A 12,447-nucleotide genomic window follows, 5' to 3' on the forward strand; every position below is an offset into this window, starting at 1 on the left:
ATACACACATCATCTCGAACATGGACACTTAACGGTCTGGATGGTTCACTATCTCCAACTTCGTTGACAGCCTTCACTCTGAAGTCATACATCATGTTCTCGTTCAGATTTTCGACTGTAATTGTGAGATCTTTACACATCTGTCGGCTCGCAACATCATATTCATCACTGTCCTCTCGCATTTTTTCAACGTAATAGCCTCTAATGGGAGAGCCACCATCACTGTTAGGAGGCTGCCAAGCAAGTGTCACAGTGTTCTTTGTTCTTGCAATAGAGTGAAGCTTCTCTGGTGCAGAAGGCACACCTAAAATATTGAGATATTCAAAATGTAAGATGACAACAATCATTACTGCTATGTTTAAGCTAAGAAAGAAATGCATACAAAGAGATCTTTTGAACTGGTGTTACCTAAAGGATCCACAGCTAGGACAGGTCCAAGATCAACAGGGGCACCAAGGCCAAACTTGTTTTTTGCAACCACTCTAAACATATATTCTTCACCCACAAGAAGGCCAACGATGTCACATTTGCATGTAGCAGTTTCCAGTGGCTGTCTATATATATGCTTCTTGGCATCTTTTCTCTCAACAACATATCCTATAATATCACTTCCCCCATTATCAACAGGATCAGCCCATGTAAGTGAGATCATCTTCTTGCTGACATGGACCGTCTTTAGATCAACCACTGGTCCAGGAACATCTTTTACACAAAACAAGTAAAACAGTCAATTGAAATTCGCTATAACGATGCAAAACATTGTCAAACGTGTGACAGCACTAAAGATGCTGACTTACCCATAACATCAACCTTAATAAAAGCAGATTTTGTCCCACTAGCGTTGGTTCCTGTGATCTCATATTTGCCATGGTCAGTTCGAAGAGCATTCTTGATGTTCACAGTGCTGCAGTTTCCAACCCTTTCGATGATAACGCGTTCTTTGTCAGGTTCAGCATCGTCTTTCGTCCATTTCACCTCTGGTACGGGTCTGCCGACAATATAAGCTGGTATGCGCAGAGTACCTCCTGCTTTTATAATTACTCCATTCCTTACAGAGATATCAAACTCGATTCCTGGGGCCACTGTTACAGAACAAACAGTACATTACACACATATATTTCTATGCATCGATACGCTTAAATTATTACCCGGTGCTTATATGAATTGTGTTTCTGTATAAGCTTACATTCAGGCTCTTTCACTTGAACTGGTTCAGTCATTCCTGGGACTCCATGACCAGCTTCATTTACAGCATATACACGGATGTTATAATCTGCTCCCTCGGTCAGGCCAGTCAAGGTGTACTTGCATTCCTTGCATCTGAACTCAGTGCTGCGAACCCATTCTTTTTCGCCAACAACGCAACGCTCAACATGATATCCAAGAATATCTCCACCACCATTGTATATTGGAGGAATCCATGCAATTTCAACTGTCGTATTTGTAGTATCAACAATCCTTGGCACAGGAGGACCCGGAGGCACTGCAAAAAAAAAAAAAAACATTATGTCAATAACGTGCATTTTGAGTATTTAAAATGTATACAATTGTGCATTAATTATTCTCTCTTTTTTTTGTTTTGCTTTGTTATAGTAATGTGAAATAAATAAAAAGCTTACATATTGGATCCATTGCAACTACAGGATCTGTTGGGACACTGAATTCTCCAGGGCCAGCAAGATTCTCAGCACAAACTCTGAAGACGTAAACTAGGCTTTCCATAAGACCTTCAACCTTGGTTCCCAGGGAGCTGAGAAGATTGCGATTTACTCTGGTCCAGTACTTGCTGTTGACCTCACGTTTCTCAATCCAGTAGCCCAAAATGGGACTACCATTGTCCTTTGGTTCATGCCAAGTCAAGGCAACACTGTTGGCAGTGACTTCTCCAATTCTTGGCATGTTAGGAGCATCAGGAGGATCTAGAAATCCAAAATAACCATCCAATAATCAAATTCTCATTTTAGGTTTCATTAGTTATGATCATATTTCACAAATGAAGCTCATGTTTATATTTTACCGAATTGATTCTTTGCAAGAAGCGGCTCGGAATAGCATGGTGGTCCACAGCCAAACTTGTTTTCAGCTGTCACTCTGAAAATATACTCCTTTCCTTCAATGAGTTTGCTTACAGGGTAGTTGTATCCTTTGTGGGTTGAGGTAACAGTAACCCAACCAATTTCATCAGTGGTGATGTCTTTTTTCTCCAGGATATAGTTGATGATTTCACTGCCACCGTCATCAAGTGGCGCATTCCACATGCAAGTGACAGAGTTTTTCATGATGTCATCAAATTCAAAGTTTACAGGTGGTCCGGGCTTATCTATAAAGATTATAGCAAAGCACACATTTAGTACAATCTCCTAACAGATTTACAAATGTGGGAAAACACCAACATAAAACATAAGAAGACAGAAGAACCTACCAAGAACATTAACTTCACAAGATGCAGTTGCAAAACCGTGAGTATTCTCAACTCTGATGGTGAAATGTCCATGATCATCTCTAATGGCATCACGCACCATCATCGCAGTCTCGCCTCTTTTGCTCTGGTCATATGACAGACGATCGGGAAGTGGAGGATGAAACTCTTCCTCTGGCTCAGGGTATAAAGACTTGGTCTTCTTTTTCTTTCTCACATGGAAATCTGGCTTCTTCTTGACAGTCTTCTGGACATTTTCCTCATTCCTAAACCATGTCACAGTGGGGTAGGGTGATCCTGAAATGTGGGCATCCAGTCTAATCTCCTCACCCTTTCGAATGGTCAAGCCAGAGGCAATGCGTACATGTAGTGATACCTTTGGTGGATCTAAATGAAACAACATAAATTTAAGTACTTACTTATACTTATTTGTGAAGTTTTTTGTGCTGTTATTATACATACCAACAGGATCTGCAGCCTTAATTGGTGGAGTGCTGCGAGAAGGGTCACTTTCTCCAGCAACATTCTCCGCACGAACACGGAACTGATATTCCTGTCCTTCAGTCAAGCCAGTGATGGTGTAGGAGAAACCAGGCACCAGGTTTGGAACACATCTATTATAACTATCACCATCCTTTTCAATTTTCTCCAGAATATAACCAGTAATTGGACAGCCACCATCATAGGGTGGGGCTTTCCAAGTAACTGTAATAGACTGAGAGGTTGGGTTCTGTGCCTCAACCTCAACTGGTGGGTCAGGCCGCTCTAAAATGTAAAAAAAAAAAAGCAAAATATGAAGGACACAATTTATAACAGACAATAAAAAAATACTTGATATGTTAAAATTGTAATTATACTCACGCTTCTGCTCCTCTATGATGACGGGGTTGCGAAGCTCAAGATATTCGCCACTACCGATTCGATTGACAGCTTTAACTCTGAAGTAATATTCACTATTTATCATAAGGTCTTTGACCACAAAGTCTAGGATATTGACTCCAGACATCACAGGCATAAATGTTTTCTTCTGAGCCTCCCTTCGCTCTAGTACATAGTGCAAAATAGGGCTACCACCATCATTCTCTGGGGCCTCCCATGAGATTTTACAGGAGTTCTTGGTGACTTCGCTTGGGGAAATGCTCTTGCATTGTCCAGGCAGACCTATTCATGGAAGGCATTCAATTAGTTGATGTTTTTTTTTTTTTAAGAAAATATATGAAGCCAGAAAAATAACTAGTGTCTTACCAATCACTTTAACATTAATTGTTCCAGTAACTGAACCCAGACTGTTTTCTAGAGTCACTGTGTAGACCCCAGCATCTTCATGCTTGCATTTTAGAAGCTCGAGGTGGATACTGTTGAGTTCACATCTCATAGTCAGCCTGTCATCTGCCTTTAATTCTGCCTCATCCTTCTTCCAACCCATTGATGGCTTGGGAATTGCTTTGTATGGGATTTTTAGGAACATCTTTTCACCCTCAACAACAACAACATCTTGGGTCTGTACATCAATCTTTGGTGCACCTATGAAGAAAGAAAAAAAACGATATATTATCAAGGCTTTTACAAGAAACCTTATTTAATCAGCAATGTATTGGACAATGAATACATAATGCTTACTGTCTGGATCTTTAGCAAAGACTTTGTCGGATATTTCTGAGGGATCACTGACCCCAACAGCATTGATAGCACGGACTCTAAGAACATATTGTTTCTCAGGAATAATGCCATCTTCAGCCCTGAATCTAAGCTCTTTTATAGGACGAGCATTGATCCTCATCCACTTGTCTGTGTCAGCCTCAGCCAACTCAACATGATATCCAGTGACAGGACTTCCTCCATTCTTCTCAGGTGCCCTCCAGGTGATGTTTATGTATTCTCTGCCTGCATCCCCAACTTTAACTTCAATTGGAGGCGAAGGTATGCCTGAAAAATTTCAATTAAACAATATATTAATTGATATATATTAAAATCTAATTTCTTTTATATCATGTATTCAATTTTTATTTTATTTTTCTGAAATTTTTGACATACTTATTGGATCCTCAATTGTAAGAATGTCTGTAGGTTCGCTTGGATCACCGACTCCGGCCTCGTTTTCAGCACGGACCTGGAACTGCACCTCGCTACCCTCATCTACATCAGCCACCTTGTACTTGCATTCAGCCTCTGATGTCTTTCCAGTCTTTATCCAGCGGGTGCCCACTTTCTCCTTCTTCTCAATAACATATCTGCAGGTGTGTTTTTTAATATTAATAATTGTATCACTTTATTAATAAGAATTGATACTATATATTATATAAACTAATATAATAATATACACATAATATATAATTGTCTTTGTACTTTGTGATTGGTCGTCCACCATCACTTTTGGGAGGCTCCCATTTCAGGTCAACATGCCTCTTGGATACCGCAACCACAGTCAAGGCATAAGGAGGTCCAGGAGTTGCTAAAAAGAGAAGCAATAATGTGTCAATAAAATTTGTTATTTACTATGTTAGAGCTAACACACTGCCAAAATCATTTTCCTTCCATCATGAGGGTTTTTACTTACTAAAAGTATCTTTGGCAAGAACAGAATCTTCAAGCTCATTGAATTCACTCACACCCGCAGCGTTCTCAGCTGCGACACGGAACACATATAGAGTTCCCTCGTTCAGTGGAGTGACAGTATATTTTGTGTCTTTCACCGTAGTGTCCACAGTCTGCCAGGTCCAGCGTCTGACATCTCTTTTCTCAACAACATAATTGGTAACAGGAGAACCACCATCATTTTCTGGTTCGGTCCATTTCAGATCACAGTCAGTCTTCGAAACGTTGACCACCTCAAGCCAGCGAGGTGGAGATGGAGGACCTGTTACAATGTAAATGTTTAAGTGTTTTCTGTTAACTCCTGTCTATGCAATTATTATTTTCCTATACAAAGAGATGTACTCACAGAGTCTTTCTTTGCACAGTACAGCATCACTTGGATCACTGGCCTCACTCGCTCCAGCTACATTTACAGCTTTGACACGGAAAGAGTATTCCTGGTTCTCCATCAGACCCTTTACCAAGTGTTCTGTCGTGGGCACATCCTCAGCCACACGGACCCATTCTTCAGTTCCACTCTTGAGGAGCTCAATGATATAAGACTCGATTTTAGCACCACCATCATGTTCTGGTCTAGTCCATTGCAGGAATGCTGAGGTCTTTGCAATGTCTTTGATATATGGTTTGCCAGGGGCCCATGGAGGATCTATAAAATAATTAAGATGTTCTCTTTATTATCTTTTTTTGTATCATGGCAAATAACTATCATATGTTTTATAACAACATACCAATTGGATCCTTAATCAAGATGGGATCTGTTTCAGCACTTGGTTTTCCAATTCCTGCAAGATTTTCAGCCAGAACACGGAATCTGCACTTCTTCTTTGTGGGCAGCCCTTTCACTCTGTAGGAAACATCAATGTTGTACTTGCAAAATCATTTTGAAATATTTGGAAGTTTTATTTTTCCTTATTCTGCTTGTATATGAGCAATTACCTGAGCGTAGTGTCTCTGACTGGCAGCTTGTTGCATTTGATCCATTTGTCACTTTCTGGATCGAACCTCTCCACCCAGTAGCCAGTGACTGGACTTCCACCATCTTCATCAGGTTCATACCATGTCAAGGTCAGGGCATCCTTAGCAATATCAGAGTGCTGAAGCCTGGTTGGTGAACCAGGAGTATCTGTATAATAGGAAAGGAACATGGTAGCATTCAAACCTTTTTCAAATGAAAAAAACAATTCAACTGTAATAGAGCAAATACCTACCAAAAGAATACTTGGCAACAATTGGAACATGCTCTATGGGAGAACCAATGCCATACTGGTTTTCAGCAGATACCCTGAAAACATACTCCTTCATAGACACCAGTTTGCAGGCCTTGAACATAGTCTGCTTGACTGTGGCAGAAAGCTTCTGCCACTCCTCTTTTTCCAAAGGTCTCATCTCCACAATGTAATTGGTTACAGGAGATCCACCATCATCTCTTGGCGCATTCCAAGCCAGACAACAGGACTCATTGGTAATTTCAGAAATGTCAAATGCAGCTGGAGGACCAGGCTTATCTGTTAAGAAAACAGCCAAAAAAACAAATTACATTGTTTTTAAATCATAGAATCAAACAGGATAAAGTTTTGGAAATAATTTGCTAACTCCTCATTTAAAGCATAAAATCAGTACTGATATATACACTATGCACTGGGTGGTCAAGATCCAGTTAAGTGTAATTAAGTGATTACATGTTTAAACGTAGAAGTTAAGCTGACTGGATTTCAAAGGACTTTATATAAATTAACCAGGGAATTTTTTAATTGTGGGCAAAGACATTTTAAAATGTATCTGTATAAATGTAAAAACAGAGGTTAAAAAAAAAAAAAAAAGGCCGTAATAGTCAAACATGATCTTAGCTTTGTTCCTCTCAGTAGTCAATAATGTCTCTAAGATCACATCTATAAAACTCTAAATATATCCTTAAACACTTGCTGAAACTGCTTTTATTTATCAAACACTATTATATGGTACAGTACACTACCGAGAATGTTGACATCAACTGTTGCAGTGGCACGACCACAAGTGTTGACTGCCTCAATGATGTAAGTAGCTGTGTCCTCTCTGGTTGTCTTAGCAATAGAGAGTGTAGAGTGGCCAGGCTTTGTGTCAATAACGATTCGGTCATCTGGCTTAAGGACATGATCAGCTTTGGTCCATTTCACCCTGGGGTCTGGTTTTCCAAGCACATCTGCAGGAAGGTCAATCTTTGTGCCAGCCCTGGCGGTCAAGCCAGCTAGAAGTTTGGCATCCAGCTCAATAACTGGAGGTTCTGAGGTAATGAAGTGAAACATTTTGGTAAGCATAAAATCACTGTTAAGGACAATCCTGTAATAACTATAATTGTATAAAAACCTTTACCTTTTGGATCAACAGCAAGAATCTCATCTGTTGCCTTACAGGGTCTGCTATCTCCAAGTCTGTTTACTGCCCTCACACGATAGGCATACCACTGTCCCTCAACAAGCCCTTTTACCTGATACCTAAATCCGGATAAAAGTGTATAAACTCATTCATGCCTCTAGAAAAAAAAACGAAATAATTTTCACTTATATTGGATCATTTACTTCAGTTCAGGTATTGGATCACAACAGGGTTCCCATTTGTCAGTGCCACGCTGGCATTTATCAACTATGTAGCCCTTGATAGGTGCACCACCATCGTATGAAGGGGGCTCCCAGGTGAGAAAGATACCCTTGGCAGATTTGTCTCTCCATTTTAGATACTCTGGTGGCTCTGGGACAGCTAAAATTAAAAAAGAAACCATTAATCATTAATTACTAAAATAAAAGGAAGATTATATCATTTTGGGTAAGGTGATTTCCTTTCATAGTGCTATAACTTACTGGCTGGTGAAGAAACATTCACTGCTTCATCAATGTAAGCTGGTTCTCCAGGACCACATTTGTTGCAAGCTATTACACTGAACAAGTACTCCTTCCCCTCAATCACATCTGTTACAGTATACTCAAGGTCCTGCACACCAGATATTACCTGAAAGAGACATCATTCTTATTAATTCTCACTCCTACTGATTGTGCATGAACTGTATACAAACTGCTCTGGTGGGCCCTTGAACAAGACTTTTAAATACTTTTTAAATTGATTAATTTACATTACATTAATGATTGTGCTAACCTTGACCCATGTCTTGCGAGACAACTCTCTCTTTTCAATATTATAACCAATAACCGGACTTCCTCCATCATGCTCCGGCGCTTCCCATGAAAGATGGACATGATGCCTAGTCACCTCTGCAATCTTGAAGTCTTTGGGTGCACTTGGTGATGCTAAATTAGAAAAATAATTTTAATTTAGATTTACTTATTTTTATATTTATTAATGTATTATTTATTTAGAAATTTTTTTCAAAAATTACAGTGTTACATACCAATAACGTTTACATCAATCTCCCCAGAGACTGAAGTCACATCATTCTCCAAGTGTAAGGTGTATATTCCCTTGTCTGGTCGAACACTTGGGGTAATGATTAGCTCTGTGTATGTAGGCTTTGTGACCACAGAGACACGATCTTCAGGCGTAAGCTCCTTTTCACCAAACATCCACTTGGCTTTGGGTGTGGGATACCCAGTGATTGGTACACGAATAGTAAGAGCACTGGGGACGAAAACTTCTAGACCCTTTTTGAATCCACTCAGATCCATTGTGGGTGCAACTAAAGAGACCAAAGATAATTTCCATAAACACAAACATTTTGCCCAAAACAGAAATCTGTCAAAAACTGAGCTTATATGATTACCATGTGGGTCATCTGCCAAGATGGGTCCAATCTGTTCAGATGGATCAGAAGCTCCAGCTGCATTTTCTGCCAGTACTCTGTAGTGATAGTTCTGACCAAACTTCAATCCAGATACCTGAAAGCAGAGACCAAACACGTTGACTAAACCATTCAACCTCAGGCACCAAAATATAATTGCTTTTTACATCTACATCTCCTACATACCCTATAATAAAGGTCTGGGCAGAGCCTGGCATTGCACCTCAGCCAGTTGCTTGTGCCATCTTCACATTTCTCAATGATGTATCCTGTGATCATACTACCTCCATTGCTAAGTGGAATGTCCCATGCCAACTGAACAGAATCTCTTTTTGGATGTGTATAATTGAAATTCAGTGGTGGACTTGGTCTCTCTGTAACAAGTATAACAAGTACATTTAAATCAAAACAAGTTTTTAGAAACTAAATTTTAAAACAGCTGAGGTAAAATGTGGTCTACATATAAAACTGCTTTCAGAGAGAATTAAAATTACTAACCAATGGGATCCATGATTTTGACAGGACTAGTAGCAGCACTTGGCATGCCGATTCCAGCTTTATTTTCAGCTCTAACACGGAAGATGTACTCCTTATTCTCAACAACATCGTTCAATGTTGCTGAGAGATCCTCAGCCCGGACCACTAATGCAGGCTCCCATTTTACAGATGTCCTATCGCGGAGCTCAATTACGTATGACGTGATCTCTGATCCACCATCAAACAGGGGTGGTTCCCAGCTCACGGTTGCACCAAACCTGTTAACGTTTCCTACCACGACATTCTGTGGTGCATCAGGAACATCTGTTATGAAAAGAAAGGAAATCAAAGTTTGTCACTCGTTTAATACAGCATGCATGTAGATATTCATAAATAATAGGAAACATGGCATTTACCAAATTTATTTTTGGCTTGGACAGCTTCATCTGTACACGCCGGCTCGCCATTGCCGACTCTGTTGCGAGCACACACACGGAAGAAATACATGTTGTCTTTCTGCAATCCACTGACACAGTACTCTGGAATATCAGCACGGTCAGTGGCTAACGTCCAAGACTTGCGCTTAATATCACGTCTCTCAACCACATAGGCCAAAATCTTGCTGCCTCCATCAGTCTCAGGTTCATCCCATGCCAAGCTGACCTCACCATCAGCGGTGTCAACAACTCTCAAATTCTTCACAGGCCCAGGAACATCTAAAAATGACAGTTTATTTTCAACTACTACATCCTATAAAAAAATAACATTCCATATGTTTGCTGTAAAACATGAAAGACATAAGGTACAGAATTCCTAAGAGGCTGTGCATTATATTTTTATTCTTTATTGTTTTCTCATGATCACGTCTTAATTTTCTCATAATCTAGACATGAATTGCCTCGTGATCTGAATGTAAAAAGCCATTTTCTCAAGATCTAAATCTAGCACAAGAAAATCTTGCACCTTGTGAAATTTTCTTTATCCTTATATTCTTTACTTTATAGTTACACGTTATAGTTTTTATACTATAAATTTTCATTTATTTTATTTCTTTATATTCTATTTCTATTCTATTACATGTTGCACAGTCAGACAGTCGTAAAAAAAAAAAACATTTCACTAAAAGTTGTACTCTGTATGAATGTGCATGTGACGAATAAAAAATATGACTTGATTTGATCTGATATCATGGGGTGCGCACCGGCGTCACGATGCTGCGATGATGCTGCCTCTGGAACATGCTCTTATGGCGAATGCACCAAAAAATTAAGTACTGATCACGAGAAAGCAATACGTTAAAATCATGAGAAAATTAAGTCATGATAACGAGAAAACAACTTTTATTATGGTGAGATCATGGGAAAAAAATGACTTTTTGTTATTTTGAGATAAAAAACTACTTTTTGATGGTGAGAAATTTATGTTGTGATCGTGAGAAAACAAGTGGATATGTCGAGATCACAAGAAAATTAAGTCTTGATCATGAGAAAACAATAATAAAAAAAAAATCAATAATGTATGGCCTTTTAGGAATTCTGTAATAAGGAGTCATCCTTTAACTTAGTCAAATTTTAAAGTTTTTGTCAAATGCTAACTCACCAATAACATCCAAATTGATGAAAGCCTCTGCCTGTCCATGCTTATTCTTGATGACAATTTTATAACGGCCCTGGTCAGACTTCTTAGGGTCCTTCAACCTGCACTCTGTCCTATCAGTGGTTGTGTCAATGTTTTGCATTGGAAGGCTGCTGCCATTAAAGAACCATTCAGTCTCTGCACGAGGGTAGGCATCATATGGAACTGTCATTACGAAGGGCTTTCCAGCGTCTGTTACAAGATTCTGGTCTGTGGTCTTGATTTTGGGTACAGCTGTAAGCAGAATGAAATCATGGGGAAATTGTAGTGCAATGTAAAATGCAAGTAGATCTTAGTAGAGCTTATGAATGAATGTGTGGAACTAAGAATACTGAAATATACCCACCTGCAAGCTCAAGCTTGGCTCTTGCATCTTTATCCTTGGCGACGACTCTGTACTCGCCCTGATCACGAGGCCTGATCTCGCAAACTTGAAGACGGTGAACTTTGCCCTCGCTGATCATCTGGTATTTGTCACCTTGAACAATGACCATGTTGTTCCTCATCCATTTAACCTCAACCCTGTCTTTGTTAATCTCAACTTCAAATACAATGTCTGTGCCAGGGGCCTCAAATATATCTTTTGGGGGTCTGACAATTTCCACTGGTGTCTCTGCAGAGGAGATGAAATGAGGTTTGTTTTAAGTGAAGAAATGACTGTTGAACTATTTAACATTTGCACAAAACTGTTGAGAAGAATGTCGCAGTATTTTTGCTTTACGTTTGACTACATATTGATTATAAAATACCTTCAACAAAGAGACGAGCCCTGGATCTTTTGTCATCTACTCCACAGGCATATTCACATTCATCATCAGGTCTGCATTCCTTAATGTACAATGTGCATGTCTTTCCATCCTTTTCCATGTGATATCTGTCAGACAAAACAAAAAATATATAATAATTATTGTATTTCAAAACTAGTTTATTATGGCTTCCCATACAGCAATCGACAAATTAATTACCTTGGTCCTTCTCTGATTTCACGGCCATTTTTGTACCATTTAGCGGAGGCCCGCTCCTTTGAAACCTTGCAGGTAAACTCTGCATCTTCAAATTCAGTAACTGTCTGGTCTCTGAGTTGGGTGGTAAAGTCAGTTGGTGCCTCACTGATGATCAGTTCAGCTGAAGACTTATCAGTGCCAGCAACTGCAGTGTATTCGCCCTCATCATCCATGGTGCAATCTTTGACAGTCAAAGTGTGCTTGTTCTTGTCTACTCTGTAAACAATGCGTTTGCTGAAGGTGATTTCCTGCCCTCCTTTCAGCCATTGTACAGTCGCATTCGGTCTGTTCACTTTGCAAGTGAAGCTGATCGTTTTCTTCTCCTCAGTTTCACAGTCCTCAAGAGTCTCTGTGATACGGAGCTCTTCCTCTGCAGAAAAGACAAGGAGAAATAATATATATTAATCACAATATATTGAACTGAGGCTGATCATCACGATGCATAGCCAACGATACGATACATTAAAGAAACATATAAAGCAGCTACTGATTTGATACAATTGATCCCGTTGACGATGCAGTGGGATCCGATTTCGATGCGATTCAACACA

General features: G+C 39.6%; 1 protein-coding gene across 15 annotated transcripts in view; it reads right to left on the reverse strand.

Annotated features, from left to right (window-relative positions):
- The window catches only part of ttn.1 (titin, tandem duplicate 1), a 151,510-nt gene that overhangs the window by 69,123 nt on the left and 69,940 nt on the right, over nucleotides 1-12,447 (reverse strand). For all 15 annotated transcript variants that reach the window (XM_083536187.1, XM_083536188.1, XM_083536182.1 and 12 more), the window contains 32 exons: nucleotides 11,858-12,266; nucleotides 11,642-11,766; nucleotides 11,239-11,505; nucleotides 10,857-11,126; nucleotides 9,674-9,973; nucleotides 9,279-9,581; nucleotides 8,967-9,154; nucleotides 8,763-8,877; nucleotides 8,394-8,678; nucleotides 8,141-8,292; nucleotides 7,849-7,996; nucleotides 7,570-7,747; nucleotides 7,364-7,485; nucleotides 6,987-7,274; nucleotides 6,223-6,519; nucleotides 5,951-6,137; nucleotides 5,743-5,858; nucleotides 5,361-5,660; nucleotides 4,977-5,276; nucleotides 4,766-4,871; nucleotides 4,454-4,650; nucleotides 4,040-4,345; nucleotides 3,665-3,943; nucleotides 3,281-3,580; nucleotides 2,882-3,184; nucleotides 2,423-2,806; nucleotides 2,018-2,320; nucleotides 1,620-1,919; nucleotides 1,187-1,483; nucleotides 798-1,082; nucleotides 409-702; nucleotides 5-304 (listed from right to left, as the gene is read on the reverse strand). In XM_083536187.1, the coding sequence (XP_083392313.1) occupies nucleotides 5-304; nucleotides 409-702; nucleotides 798-1,082; nucleotides 1,187-1,483; nucleotides 1,620-1,919; nucleotides 2,018-2,320; nucleotides 2,423-2,806; nucleotides 2,882-3,184; nucleotides 3,281-3,580; nucleotides 3,665-3,943; nucleotides 4,040-4,345; nucleotides 4,454-4,650; nucleotides 4,766-4,871; nucleotides 4,977-5,276; nucleotides 5,361-5,660; nucleotides 5,743-5,858; nucleotides 5,951-6,137; nucleotides 6,223-6,519; nucleotides 6,987-7,274; nucleotides 7,364-7,485; nucleotides 7,570-7,747; nucleotides 7,849-7,996; nucleotides 8,141-8,292; nucleotides 8,394-8,678; nucleotides 8,763-8,877; nucleotides 8,967-9,154; nucleotides 9,279-9,581; nucleotides 9,674-9,973; nucleotides 10,857-11,126; nucleotides 11,239-11,505; nucleotides 11,642-11,766; nucleotides 11,858-12,266 (8,004 nt within the window). The remainder of the gene's footprint in view (nucleotides 1-4; nucleotides 305-408; nucleotides 703-797; nucleotides 1,083-1,186; nucleotides 1,484-1,619; nucleotides 1,920-2,017; nucleotides 2,321-2,422; nucleotides 2,807-2,881; nucleotides 3,185-3,280; nucleotides 3,581-3,664; nucleotides 3,944-4,039; nucleotides 4,346-4,453; nucleotides 4,651-4,765; nucleotides 4,872-4,976; nucleotides 5,277-5,360; nucleotides 5,661-5,742; nucleotides 5,859-5,950; nucleotides 6,138-6,222; nucleotides 6,520-6,986; nucleotides 7,275-7,363; nucleotides 7,486-7,569; nucleotides 7,748-7,848; nucleotides 7,997-8,140; nucleotides 8,293-8,393; nucleotides 8,679-8,762; nucleotides 8,878-8,966; nucleotides 9,155-9,278; nucleotides 9,582-9,673; nucleotides 9,974-10,856; nucleotides 11,127-11,238; nucleotides 11,506-11,641; nucleotides 11,767-11,857; nucleotides 12,267-12,447) is intronic.

Source organism: Silurus aristotelis (genome assembly GCF_946808225.1).
Source record: "Silurus aristotelis genome assembly, chromosome: 3".
Classification (NCBI taxonomy): Eukaryota; Metazoa; Chordata; class Actinopteri; order Siluriformes; family Siluridae; genus Silurus; species Silurus aristotelis.